Source organism: Bipolaris oryzae (assembly GCF_000523455.1).
Source record: "Bipolaris oryzae ATCC 44560 unplaced genomic scaffold scaffold_132, whole genome shotgun sequence".
Lineage (NCBI taxonomy): Eukaryota > Fungi > Ascomycota > Dothideomycetes > Pleosporales > Pleosporaceae > Bipolaris > Bipolaris oryzae.
This window is the reverse complement of record NW_006911408.1, coordinates 67923-80556: the sequence shown is the minus strand read 5'-3', so window position 1 is coordinate 80556 and position 12634 is coordinate 67923. Positions and strand designations below refer to the sequence as shown.

The 12634-nt window shown below is 48.1% G+C and overlaps 6 protein-coding genes across 6 annotated transcripts; 2 read left to right on the top strand and 4 right to left on the bottom strand.

The window, feature by feature from the left end:
- Positions 1 to 874: 874 nt before the first annotated feature.
- COCMIDRAFT_28681 (uncharacterized protein) lies at positions 875 to 2311 on the top strand (the record flags this gene model as incomplete). The annotated part of the gene is made up of 1 exon (XM_007692529.1): positions 875 to 2311. The coding sequence occupies one exon, from the start codon at positions 875 to 877 to the stop codon at positions 2309 to 2311; it is 1437 nt and encodes a 478-aa protein (XP_007690719.1).
- A 236-nt stretch (positions 2312 to 2547) lies between these two features.
- Positions 2548 to 4057, bottom strand: COCMIDRAFT_28680 (uncharacterized protein; the record flags this gene model as incomplete). The annotated part of the gene is made up of 3 exons (XM_007692528.1): positions 2548 to 2834; positions 2891 to 3903; positions 4032 to 4057. 3 exons carry the CDS (start codon positions 4055 to 4057, stop codon positions 2548 to 2550), a joined length of 1326 nt encoding a protein of 441 aa, XP_007690718.1.
- Positions 4058 to 4322: 265 nt separating this feature from the next.
- On the bottom strand, positions 4323 to 5252 carry COCMIDRAFT_28679 (uncharacterized protein; the record flags this gene model as incomplete). The annotated part of the gene is made up of 1 exon (XM_007692527.1): positions 4323 to 5252. The coding sequence occupies one exon, from the start codon at positions 5250 to 5252 to the stop codon at positions 4323 to 4325; it is 930 nt and encodes a 309-aa protein (XP_007690717.1).
- Positions 5253 to 6741: 1489 nt separating this feature from the next.
- COCMIDRAFT_102683 (uncharacterized protein) lies at positions 6742 to 7955 on the bottom strand (the record flags this gene model as incomplete). The annotated part of the gene is made up of 4 exons (XM_007692549.1): positions 6742 to 6963; positions 7018 to 7730; positions 7784 to 7806; positions 7858 to 7955. The coding sequence occupies 4 exons, from the start codon at positions 7953 to 7955 to the stop codon at positions 6742 to 6744; spliced, it is 1056 nt and encodes a 351-aa protein (XP_007690739.1).
- A 774-nt stretch (positions 7956 to 8729) lies between these two features.
- On the bottom strand, positions 8730 to 10433 carry COCMIDRAFT_102708 (uncharacterized protein; the record flags this gene model as incomplete). The annotated part of the gene is made up of 3 exons (XM_007692548.1): positions 8730 to 9948; positions 10003 to 10136; positions 10245 to 10433. The coding sequence occupies 3 exons, from the start codon at positions 10431 to 10433 to the stop codon at positions 8730 to 8732; spliced, it is 1542 nt and encodes a 513-aa protein (XP_007690738.1).
- A 547-nt stretch (positions 10434 to 10980) lies between these two features.
- Positions 10981 to 12252, top strand: COCMIDRAFT_7724 (uncharacterized protein; the record flags this gene model as incomplete). Its single annotated transcript, XM_007692524.1, has 4 exons — positions 10981 to 11218; positions 11272 to 11366; positions 11420 to 11861; positions 11945 to 12252. 4 exons carry the CDS (start codon positions 10981 to 10983, stop codon positions 12250 to 12252), a joined length of 1083 nt encoding a protein of 360 aa, XP_007690714.1.
- Positions 12253 to 12634: the final 382 nt, after the last annotated feature.

Here is a 12634-nt window from a genome sequence, read left to right as displayed (position 1 = left end):
ACGAGATAGCAAGCTGAATATCTGCTTCTTTTGAATGTGATTGAGTAATTTGGTGTCGAGCCATTGTATGTGAAGAGATGAGAGGTGCGCAAAGTTGGTGGGGTGCGTCACTCGCTTGTACGCGTCACTCGCTTGTAAACTACGTTAATCATCTAAATTCTCATTTTATGGCACATACGACCATCGGCAAAATTGAGCACTGGATCCCGTTCGCTCTCCACACGTTAAGTCTTTGACCGGCGGACTAGTAGTCAGGTGGGTGACCACTGGCGAATCCCCGTTGTTGTAGGTTTTGATAATTTTTTGGCACCTGAGTTAGCATCACGTGACTATTGATTGGCATGAGTCAAGTATCAGAACACTATGCCTAAATGGGATGAGGATTCTAACATGAACTGATTGGGATGCCATTAGGCAACCACCTTTTACTCCATGATGAACGTTGCAAATTAAGAGCGTTGGTACAATTCGTTGTTCCTCGGCAATCCGAAGGGAAAAACCGACTATTTTTATTGAGGCTGAGGAAGCTGAAGCCATAGTAAACTCCCTCTCCTACTCTTACCTAAAGGTAAGCCTCCCTTGGTTCCACTCGCCTGATATGTGTCTCAACCCCTGATCTTTCTTATTGTTCCGAAAGTTCTCATTGTTCCCGTTGATCTTATTGTTCGAATTATGTTGAGGGACATTACAATGTTCATCACACAGTAGCAGCGCTAATCCAAAGTAGATATCCCTTTTATCTTGGCATAGATTGGACAAATAGCAGCAGAGGCACTGACATGTATCGAGATTGCGTTTCTCTGCAGGAGAAGTTCTGAGTGGTTTTATATGCAGCTAAAGCTGCAGTCGGGGGAAAATCTACGCGAATACTGCAATGCCGGATCCGGAGAGCCTCGAAAAATTACGCCCATGCGGCAGACTGGAGACGTTCAGTACAGCACGACATCACCTGGGCTTCTACAAAAATGTGGGCTTCACTTCAGAATACAAAACTCAAGGAAATTTGAAAACCCCGCTTGAAAGCCAGGTCTACGTCGCGCTACGCCATGTCATTGCTCAACACCCCGTCCTAAGCGCTATTGCTCTCAACGAAGACCAATCCTACCCAGACGTATACTTCGCACGGTTACCCGAAATTGATCTACGCACATGTACAGAATTTTACAATCGCAAGAGCCCATGTCCTGTAGACGGAGAAGCTGACAAAGAGCTTGACGAACTGCTAGCACAACAGCACAGCCGCGATTTCAAGGAAAGCCTGGGAAGTAGACCTTTTTGGCGTTTGCTCGTGACCAGATCATCATCCGATACATCTAGATTCACTGCGACATGGATGTGGCATCACGCATTAGCGGACGGCACCTCGGCACTTTTGTTCCACGAGTCTTTCCTTACAGGTCTGAACTCTGTTCAAATAGCAAACGTGGATCCGGTTATCGAAACGCCTCATCAAGCCCTAGTACCGCCATTTGAGGAGCTACACCCTATGTCTATATCATGGTATTTCTTCAGCAAGACCATTCTGAACACTTTACTGGCCCCGGTCTACGCCATTGCCTCTGAAAAATTGTGGACAGGCAATCCGGTCCCAGAAGATATCACAGTACTTCCGAAACCACGATTTCTCACCGTTGTGTTATCCAAGGTAACTACAAGCAAGCTAGTTCAAGTATGCCGAGAAGAGAAAACTAGCGTGACAGCGACCTTGCAATGTCTCCTAGCCGCCTCACTCTTCGCCAATCTCCCAGCCGAAGAATGCAAGAAATTAAGAATCGATGGCCCGATATCAGCGAGAAGGTTTCTCAACATCGGAGAGAAACAAATGACATCCGCAATCACACAATACGAATTCTTCCACAATCGGCCTTCTTCGTCCAACGGTCCCACAACCGATATCCTCCAAAACTTCTCCTGGGAAACATCTAGAGCGGTCAAATCTACCATTGCTGCTGAAGTAGCAAAATCCGGGACTGACAACCCGGTTGCGCTTCTCAGATACGTGTCCTCCATGCCACAGTTTCTCCTCGGCATGCTGGGTAAGCCGCGCAAACCCACTGCAGAGTTGTCCAATGTGGGAGTTTGGCCGAACGGGGAGGATGAGAAGAGTACGTGGAGTGTTGGTAGGATGGTTTTCAGTCAGTTTCCTAATGTAGTGGCGAGCGCGTTCGCGCTTAGTGTTGTGACTGGCGGTGATGGGAACGCGACTCTCAACTTTTCTTGGCCAGATGGCGCTGTGGAAGATGACCTTATGCAGGAAGTGGCTAGTTATCTAAGAATTGGTGTGGAGAGTCTAGTTAATTTGGATAGCTGATTCTGATTGCGGCTGCGTGTATTGTCCGTTTTTAATACATATCCATGATCCAGTTCTACAGCAGATCCGAAGAGTGAAGGGAGAATGTGTCGACCAAGGCAGATAGCCTGTGTGCGTAAGTCGTCCACTATCGAATATTGAGAGAGAGCAGAGATTTCCAAGTTGAGGAGATATCAGATACTAAGATATTTTGGCAAGTGCTTATAATCAAACCAATTGTTTTTATAACACTTGCACTACGGTGATCGACGCCGCCACCATAACTTTAAACGGGTGTACCAGATTGTACGCTGTGCACCACCAAAACTAGGTAAACAGCCCCCCTTTTCTCTGAACACTTTCAGTTTGACCTGTTCGCTCACTTTCTTCAAATACTGAGATTCCCATATCAGCTTTGGCAAACCCAACATCCGTCTTGACAATTTGACCAACTGTGCCAGCCTATGTCGCAACACGGGCACATCCATGCCATATTCGATGACGAGCCACATAGATAGCAGGGCAACAGCGGTAGATGCAAGTACTGTGGTAGCTGTTTATGTCAATTTGACTGTGAAAGAAGATGTGGAAAACACTCACCAGCCCATTTCCCAATGTAGTTTGCCGTATAAACTCGGGTTCGATTGGTAAGGTCAGCTTCGTTTTCGCGATTGGGTATGAAGAAATCGATTTGATTTCTCTGAAAACTGTCGATGGACAGCGCAAACAAGCTGGTGAGGAAGGACAAGGGGGTGAAGATGATGGTTATGAGCGTGAAGCCGAGAACGGCTGCGCTCATGACGCCTGTTGCATGTGACTCTTGGAGGCTTGCGTGTTTCTGCTTCAGGTCCAGTTTAGCCATTATAGATTTTTCAACACGGGCGGCGTCTTCGTCTAATTGCGCGATTCGCCGTCGAAATCGATCGAACTGAAATTGCGCGCGTAAAATAATCTGCCATTCATTTTCTTCTGCAGTAGATCTCTGCTCATCGTCTTTCACGATCAGTCGCCCTTCTGCGCCGGTTGTCCAGTGTTCTGGCCAGGCATTGCTTGCGAAAGTTTTCCAGACCTCCTCTTGCTGCAGAATGGCTCGTTTAATCATCCCCAACTCGCCTCGTATATCATCAATGTTGTGTAGAAATTCCCTTTCTTTGTCGATGTCGAACTTCTTCACAACCTCTCCTCTGCTGTATTCATCCACATCATGAGCACATGAAGCAATCGAATTCTCAAAGGTGTTGAGAATACGATTGCCTGAGCCTGTTTCAGATGGACGGTCAAGGCTGTCCACGAAATGAGACATCATGATGCCGATATACCGCTTAGCATCCCCGGTCAGGCAGTCGTCTCCCCACGAGGGGAAATCGGACTTGGAACCATTGGTATTGAGTTCTTCATCCGTTTCGTGTGCAGTTATGAGTCCATCTTCACATTGCAAAATCCACAGTTGACATATTGTAACAAGCTCCTTGGAATTTGAGTTTGTATTTTTGGCCTTGTAGAGCACTTGGTCTCGATTCCGGCGGTCCAACATCGATTTTGGCAACGTAGAGCAGCAGTACTCGTCGAGAGTCAGTGGTAGATATGGTGCTTTGAGGGATTCGAGTGACCAGCTAGGACAGTTTGATTGCAGTGGTGTAAAAGGGCGTAGGCTTGCATTTACTAGTTTCGGATCTCTCCATTTCGCGATTGAATCTTCTGTAAGTACTTTGAAGTACGGCATCTTCCTAGGTTAGCATACCAGCTGAAAGCAACTGGGGTGGTCATACTGCAATTGTGAAAGATTTAAAACCTCCGCCATGGGTTACAGTACAAGAAGGCTCTCGAAGCTTGAGGACGACAGGACCCTGGTCATTTGGATCCCTGATATGCTGTTCATACTGAAAGCCTGCTATGAATCTGTTCATATCCTGAGTTTTGATACGACCTTCAATCAGAAGTTTTCCGAATAAAGCCTGCGTTTATTAGTGTTATCTTGAAATCGTCCGTTCTCATCGCCGACCTTACATATATTCCTCTAAACTACCTATCGTCAGTACTTATGTATTATCTTGCAGTTATTGTATCCACTGACATGATTTATTTGAAAGGAATAGCAGGTTATTCCAGGAAAAGAGTATTCTTTCCAATCGGGTTGATCGTAGGTCAGGGGACGCCTGTATTCGTTGTAAATGAGTACAATAGCCGCTTCCAGACTGTTGGGAAACCCTTGAGCCATTCCACTGTACGCAGGTGTCGAATACAAGCGACTGGTGCCTCTACATGCTTTATACCATGCAAGTTCGTAATTTATGTCTTTTGCCTGAATATTTTCTTTTTGAAATAGATCCATGAGATAGACAAGTTCTTTCCAACAGTTCCTCTCCGCGACCAGATGGATAGGGGCCGATCCAGCAACCTCTTCATGATGCATGACTTGGGTTATACTCATTCGATCTTTTCCAAACAGCCGTCGCATCATCTCATATTCGCCTGCTATGCAAGCGATATGTGCAGGTAACAGGTTCCTTTCGTCTCGGATATTGACATCTGCACCTGCTTTACAGAGAATATCAAGCATGTAAGAGTCACCACTTACAGCGACGTGGTGAAGTGCCGTTTTCCCTTCGTGATCCTGAATATTGACATATTCTTTCACTGACTCTGACCGCTCAGACAACGCAGAATCAAGCAACAATCTGACAATCCCGTATCTACCACCCCGTCTTCGAACAGCTCGATGTAGTATCGTGGTTCGTTTTGAGAGATCGGTAAAGTCCTCCTGGGAGCACATCCTGACTAAGAGCCCCATGATCTCTTCATCTCCTCTGTCACACGCACGTTCCACCAGATTTTTCGATAAAAAAGACCAGTCGTGAATCCCATTTGAGGCTTGAACCTCGTGAATGGCTTCCCGAACTGTAAACCAATTTCCCTTTTCGACAGCCCTCAAGAGATTTGTATTGATTGCTTCAACGTCCATGGTACGAGTTGTAAGCGGCTGAATACGGGAAGTGCTTGAGGTGCAACGGCAACGAGTGAAGTGTGCCCGGATATATAGTGTTCAGTATCTGGGGCTGTCGAACTACTGCGGCTGCAGTCATGATGCATATGCTCAAGTGATGGAGAAAACCGATTGGCTGCCCTTTCACCTAGTCAAGACACCAGAAGCCACAGCTCACCACGTGCTATGAAAAAAGCAAGGCTTCGAAACCCATCTTCAGTGTTTGGAGGTCCCTCCTCGGAATATACATGGAAACACCTAGTAATGCTGGGATGAGAAAATTCATGTACGCATTTGTGCAGTCGCGGTTACAGAACGAAGAAAGCAATCATTGAAATACTATCATCGAGCTTCAAACATTGAGTGTGAGGTATATCTCCTGGAACGGAAAATACTTCGGTGACTCGATAATATGGATGAGCTGAAAACGCGAGGGCCGAGACTGGTGCAGACTGCAGCCACAGCTGATTTAAAGTTCGCCTAGAACGCACTACCATTGGTAGCATTGACAGCAGACGCACTCCAAACTTATGAGCTGAACGCACATGGGAGAAAGTGACTGTGTCGTGTGACTCTGGGATCGGTCCATTCATCGGCTAACATATACTCACTGCGCAGATATAAAGATAGCGATGAAGAAGGCATCTAAAACTCTCAGGCTGCATGCAGAGATGAATATTATACTGTAATAGCATCAGGTAGTCTCTATTATGTTTACCTAACTGTCAAATAACTTTCTACTGATGTCAAAATGGCCGAGACGACTTCAGGGACCTGCCCAGAAGGACTGCTAGCCAGGGCACTTGGAATTGGTTGCGAATGAATTAGAGCTGCAATCGGAAAGATTGTGACGTCTAATGACAAGTTTTTGGCATATTTGCTTGGGGTCGATTCATCCAAGTCAAATATTCAGCAGGCTTTGCTCCTTTACTGGTCACTGCCTGCTTTGCACGTTGCGGGCAGCTGTCGGATGCAGGTGGGCCCTGTGGCTAGCGAGCGACGTCTGACGATTGGTGTCGCTCCCTAGCCACACCATCAGATCACCGTCGGCCACCGAGGTCCGACAGTAGGCGGGCCCGACAGTGAGAAGGGCGACATCGAACAACTGTCGTCCAACAGTATGAGTTCTTATCCAGGCACTAAGCCCATTCTCCTGGCAGCTGTCGGCCGTGTGAGGCCATGACCTCTCTCACTCTTTGAGCACTATCCCGCCCGACGGCCGTTGGGCTGATCTGATGTTTAGCTCTTTTAACTTTATCAAAATATCAATATCACCGAGAACCTGTGTCACATACACACAGATGAAGATTAAATCAAGTCACTGAATACCGTCAGTACAAAGTTCTGGCTTTTGGATATCGTCTCGAGCTCATAGATTCTCATTGTGATATTTGACTACATGTCTTTTCCAAAAATTTCGCCGAAGTTTTTTTTCCCAAGATTTCGTTATTCTACATCAATAGACACTCTAATCTTGACGCGCAGGGTCGAGCTTAATGTGCCCAACAATCTCGTTAATCTTCTCCATCACTTCTGGCGTGAGCTTTTCAATGACCTTTAAAGCCGCGCAGTTGTCGATGACTTGCTCAGGCCTTGAGGCACCTGTAATGACTGCAGAAACGTTCGGGTTCTTCAAGCACCACGCAAGCGATAGCTGCGATTGGCTAACGCCTAGACTATCCGCAACCGGCTGTGGGAATGTCAGCAGTGAAAATCGGCTAAGAATGACGGTTATAAGACGAACCTTGAGAGCCTTAGCGCTGTTGATCATATTGCTCCACTCGCTGTTTCCATAACTATCCCGCATTCCACTAACGAACTTATCATTGCCCTCCGCAAATCTTGAGCCTGCTGGAGGCGCATCTGGACTGTCATTGTACTTTCCACTCAAGAGGCCAAACTTCAGCGGTGAAAAAGTAGTCAGACCAAGTCCGAAACGCGAGTATAGGCGTTGGAATTCGCTCTCGACCTTCTTCCTCTCCAACAAATTGTACTGTGGTTGTTCGACGATTGGTGCAATGAGACCCAGCTGCTTTGCAATACCGCAAGCCTCAGCAATCTCGTCTGCAGACCATTCGGATGTGCCCCAGTACAATGCCCAGCCCTTCTGCTCAATCACGTGGTTGAAGGCGCGTACGGTTTCTTCCATGGGAGTCAGGCGATCAGGACGATGCGCATACACGATATCGACGTACTCCAAGTCCATGCGCTTGAGCGATGCACGAAGTCCCTCAATGATGTGCTTACGAGAAAGACCATGGTTATTTACAAGGACTTCTCCGTTTGCGCCGCCCCAGTTGAGCTTGGTGGAAATCACAAGATCGTTACGGTTCCAACCAAACTTCTTAATGGCCTGGCCCATGATTATCTCAGATTGGCCTCCGGCGTACGATTCCGCAGTGTCGAAAAAGTTAATGCCGTTATCATATGCAGTCTTCATGATGGAGAATGTGCGTTCTGATACGGGAGTTAGTCATGTGATCAATTGACATAAGCACAGGGTCAAAAACCATTTTCAACGTGGCCACCAAATCTACAAATCGGTCAGCATTGGCATATGTGCAAAAGCCACTGGACGACATACGTGAGCCATCCTCCTAGACCAAGTACTGAGACGTGCAACCCAGAGTTACCCAGGCGACGGTATTGCATACCGGTCTTACGAGGTTCTTCCCACGCCATCTTGAAAATATTGAATCGGCACGTATAATGACTGGATAGATATTGACTTGAGTTTGAAAAGAATGCGAAACTTCACAAGCAACAAGCCGCTGAGTGTAACTACTCCGCTCCAGCGATGAGTCGACTGAACGGTAAAAAGCTGTGCCACCTTGACCAAAACGGGACAACCCGCTCGCGACAGCCAAAAGTGTCAGGAGGCTTTCTGCGTCGGAGACACTATCTTCTTTGGGAGATCGCGGCGCCATTCAGTGTTGTTGAATTTTTCTTCAAAATCCAGACGACAACGGCACGTGTAGTGATATTTCGCCATCCATCCCCGCAATAACGCCATGATGCTAAGTGGAGTACGGTTGGAGAGGTGGGTCGGACTAACAGTCTCCATTGAGATAAACTTTTATTAGTGTAACCAGATGTTGACCAAGATGTAATCGGTTATCGACTATCTTGAGATTTAGGGTAACACATTGCAACACAAAACGTGACCTAATACATTATGTTAGCATGAATGGAAAATGGGTACCAAATTGTACGATAAAAATTGATTGAAGGCAGTCGTGTCAAGGCGTCCACACTCGAATTCGAACATCGACCTGCGGCTACGTACACCCGCGATTCGCAAAAAACCTCGGTTCGGCTGACGAGCACGTTGCGGCTCCATTGGCGACACCGTCGCCAAGTTACAGAATCCAAGCTATGTGCCGTGTCGCCCAGTACTCCGCACACGTAAGCAGTAACCCTTCCTCGACACGGCCCGGTCCACCTTCTTGATCCGGATTACAATGTGAATCTAAAGTCCAACCGCTTGTTCCCATCGAGCTCGCGTGCGGCAAGATCCGCCTGGTACAACGCCTTCTCTTCGCTAGTCATTTGATCCCACTTTTTCTGCTTGTTCTTGTTCATTCGCGTCAACGCTATTCTTTGCACGAGGAATGTCACCACGCTCAGCGCGCAAATGGCTACCAGCACCGAGTTTCCTTGCTTGTAGTACGGGCCATCGTACTTGCGGTAAATCTGTGAGCTGATCAAAGATCCAATTTGCACAATGACGTTGTATGTTGCAGCTGTAATTGCGCGCTTTTTCACGTCAAACGTGTTTTCCGATATCCAGGATGAGACTAAGGGGTGGAAGTATGGATATCCGGAGATCAGTGTGATCAACGAAAAGCGACCCCACTCGCGTCCACCGTCCGGAAGCGTCAAAAGGGCAACGAGTAGCGGCATAATCCAAAATTCGCCAAATATGCAGTGGAATGTGCGTTCGTTGAAATATTCGCTCGAGTATGCAAGTGCCAACATGGTAATGACCTGCAGCGCAGCAGAAGGAATCGTAAGCATGTTACTGTCGAATCTGCTAAAACCGAGACGTTTGAGCGTAAGTGTCAGATATCCTTGGACGGGCGAGGCAGGAATGTAGGCAATGAGACCAATAAAGTACAGACCCCACATGGAAGAATCTGACCAGGCCGCGCGGATATCCTTGAATGTGGCGGGTTCCTTGAGGGCTGTGAGGCCCTTGGCCGGATCGTCTCTGAGAATGCGGTTCACCATGATGACCTCCTCTCGCTCGTTATACCAGCCCTTGGGGAAAAGTACGTTGTTCGTAGATGTGGGCGAAGCTGGCAAGTACAGAAATGAAATTCCGGCAATAATGACGGTCAAAAGACCTTCGAGGAGAAACAGCCAAAACCATCCTGGCTTTCCTCCAACACCGCGCATCTCCAGAATTCCGGCTGCAAGGAGAGCAGAAGCGACACGAGCGACGTTGAGAGTGGACCAGAAAGCTGCAAGGCGTATGGAAAGCTCCTTAGACGTGTAGAAGTAGGTCGCGAACAAGATAACTCCGGGGATGAAGCCACCTTCACAGAGCCCTATGGCAGCTCGACCAAGGTAGAATGAAGTACGGTCGTGCATCCATGATTGAGCCCAAGAAGCGGTTCCCCAGGCCATCATCATGGTCGGGAGGACGTATTTGAAGCCATATCGCTTTGTGAGACTAACAGAGGATCAATCAGACCGATATCAAAATGCAGTCCTCTCTAATACTCACAATTGCACTGGAAATTCCGCACAAAGGAAACAAAGCAGTTGAATGGTTGTACCGTTGTTGTAATCATCGCTGGTTAAGCCGAGATCGTCCAGGAGATTATCTGCAAGCGCGTTTGATACGTTTCCGCGATCAAGCTATACCGATCAGTATCCACGCTCCGGCTCAACCCCACAAAAACTCACCTGCAGCCCAAACATCATGAGACATAGCCATGAGAGTAGCCGAATATCCGTTTTGCGTACAAGTCGCCGTTCTTCCTCAATGGTCCAGCTGGCATGAGGATCGAATCGGTGTCGGCCTTCGTAACTTTCATGAGGAGGAACGATATCCGCAAGCTCCTCTCTTCCGACTCTTGCCTGCGATTTCATCGAGTTGGCATCTTCGCTAATCCGCGCCGTATGCGGGGCCGCAGCCTCAATATCTTGACCCATTTCGAGAGGACCGCAGTGTTTAACCACAACACAACGCTCAATTAGAAGAAGAGTGGGCCCAAGAACGGGAAATCGATGCACTAATACATGTATTGCTCATGCCCTTCCTCTATATATGTAATCATCGTCGCTATTGCGCAATTCAAGCCCATCTCGTCGCCATCAAGACTTGTCTCCCGAGGCAGTAATTGCGCCGATAGAGGAGGAGAAAGAGGGGAGCGCACGGCTTTGGGCACGTGCATGCACTTTTCATTGGTCTTTCGCCAAAACCCCGGCATTACCATCAAAGGTAGTGCAACTCGCCCGCAGCCATGGCTGTCGGCTCTAGTCCCGTAACATGCAGCGTACCCGATGACGTGCTACACCACGTGTACCGCAGATGGGCTATCCTGGATCTCGGGTGAGATTGATATACCCCAGACTTCCAAGCGAGCAGTGCTGAAGTCCATTGTACATACTGTCCGGAGCATTTTCCAGTTTGAAAGCCTCGTGTCCAGCATTTTATCCTGCTTATCGACCGAATCCATTGTCCTCTCAGCCGCCCAGGATGCCTTCTGCAGAACACGTCAATGCCGAGGATGAATACGCCGCCGGTGGCACACGCATCTTTGGCGGAAACGCCACCGCCAGGTCGAGACTGTTAGAGCCCTTGGTGTACTCTGGATCATTGGATAGTTACAAGTACCAAGATTTGACACCAGTCATTGGTCGAGAGTTTGAAGGCCTCCAAGTGACCGACTTGCTTCAGGCAAGCGATGCTGTGATCAAAGACCTAGCCGTCACTGGTCAGTCACTGCACATGGACTCTACTGAAGCAGTAGTTGATTTGATGTTACAGTGTCTCAGCGCGGAGTCGTTTTCTTGCGCAATCAAGATGTCACACCTAATCAGATGCGAGACCTCATGTTGCGATTGACTGAACTCTCCGGATGTGTATGTCTCAAAACATCAACACCACTATATCACCAAGGCTAATCTTTCAACAGCCCTCATCATCCGGTCTCCACGTCCATCCCCTCACAGAAGAAGGTTCCGAACTCGGCGACCAAATTTCCGTCATCAGCAGTGAAAAGCAAAAGAAGGGCGGCGGCCTCACCCACCAACTCTCAGACGTAAGCCGCTTGGCATCAGCAGGATGGCACAGCGATATCACCTTCGAGCCCGTACCCTCCGACTACGCCATGCTCAAGATCCACACCCTCCCCGCCACCGGCGGCGACACCCTCTGGGCCTCTGGCTACGAGATTTACGACCGCCTCTCCCCAGCCATGCGCACATTCCTCGAGGGCCTCACCGCAACCCACGACGCCAAATTCTTCCTCGATGAAGCAGAAAGACTTGGTAACCCGCTCCGAAAGGGCGTTCGTGGTAACCCGCTCAACTACGGCGATGCACTTACAGCCGTCCACCCCGTGATTCGTACAAACCGTAAGTCCTCACTCCATCTCAAACGCCTACTCTTCGTTTTTTATTCGACTTGTCACTTGAAAATTGGCTAACGCAAATCCTAGCGGTAACCGGCTGGAAATCCGTCTACGTAAACAAAGGCTTCACCAAACGCATCAACGGCATCACAAAAGATGAATCAGATCTCCTCCTCCCTTACCTCTTCAATCTTGTCACGCAAAACCACGATGCGCAGGTACGATTCAAGTGGAACAAGAATGATCTTGCTATCTGGGATAATAGGAGTACTTGGCACTGTGCTACGTACGACTATGTGGAGGCGAGGGCGGGAGACCGTGTGGCGAGTTTGGGGGAGGCGCCGTATTTGGATTTGGGGAGTCGTGGGCGGAGGGAGGCGTTGGAGGCAAAGTAGATGGATGGAAGAGAGGGGCAAGAGAAAGAAAGCCTAGATGCTTGATAAGGATCGATGTGCATATAAACTCTGTAGATGAAAGAATCGAGAGGTGTGCAATATCCAAGTTGATTGAAGTCAAATCTTACCACTAGTTTGTGTAACCTCAGGGCATCGGCGTTACGAGTCAGATCTTGCATCATCCACGTTAACCACGCTTTCTTAGTCAGGCATGAATAACATCAAACGTTAAGATCACGACACATCATACCAATGTAGACGTATGCTTCACATGTATCGTCTCACATCAAGACCTCACAGCAGACTCAAAAAAATGATTTCAGTTTACAATCTTCATTTTCGTGTTCCGCTCATATTGACCGTAACTGGATATCATCAAGGC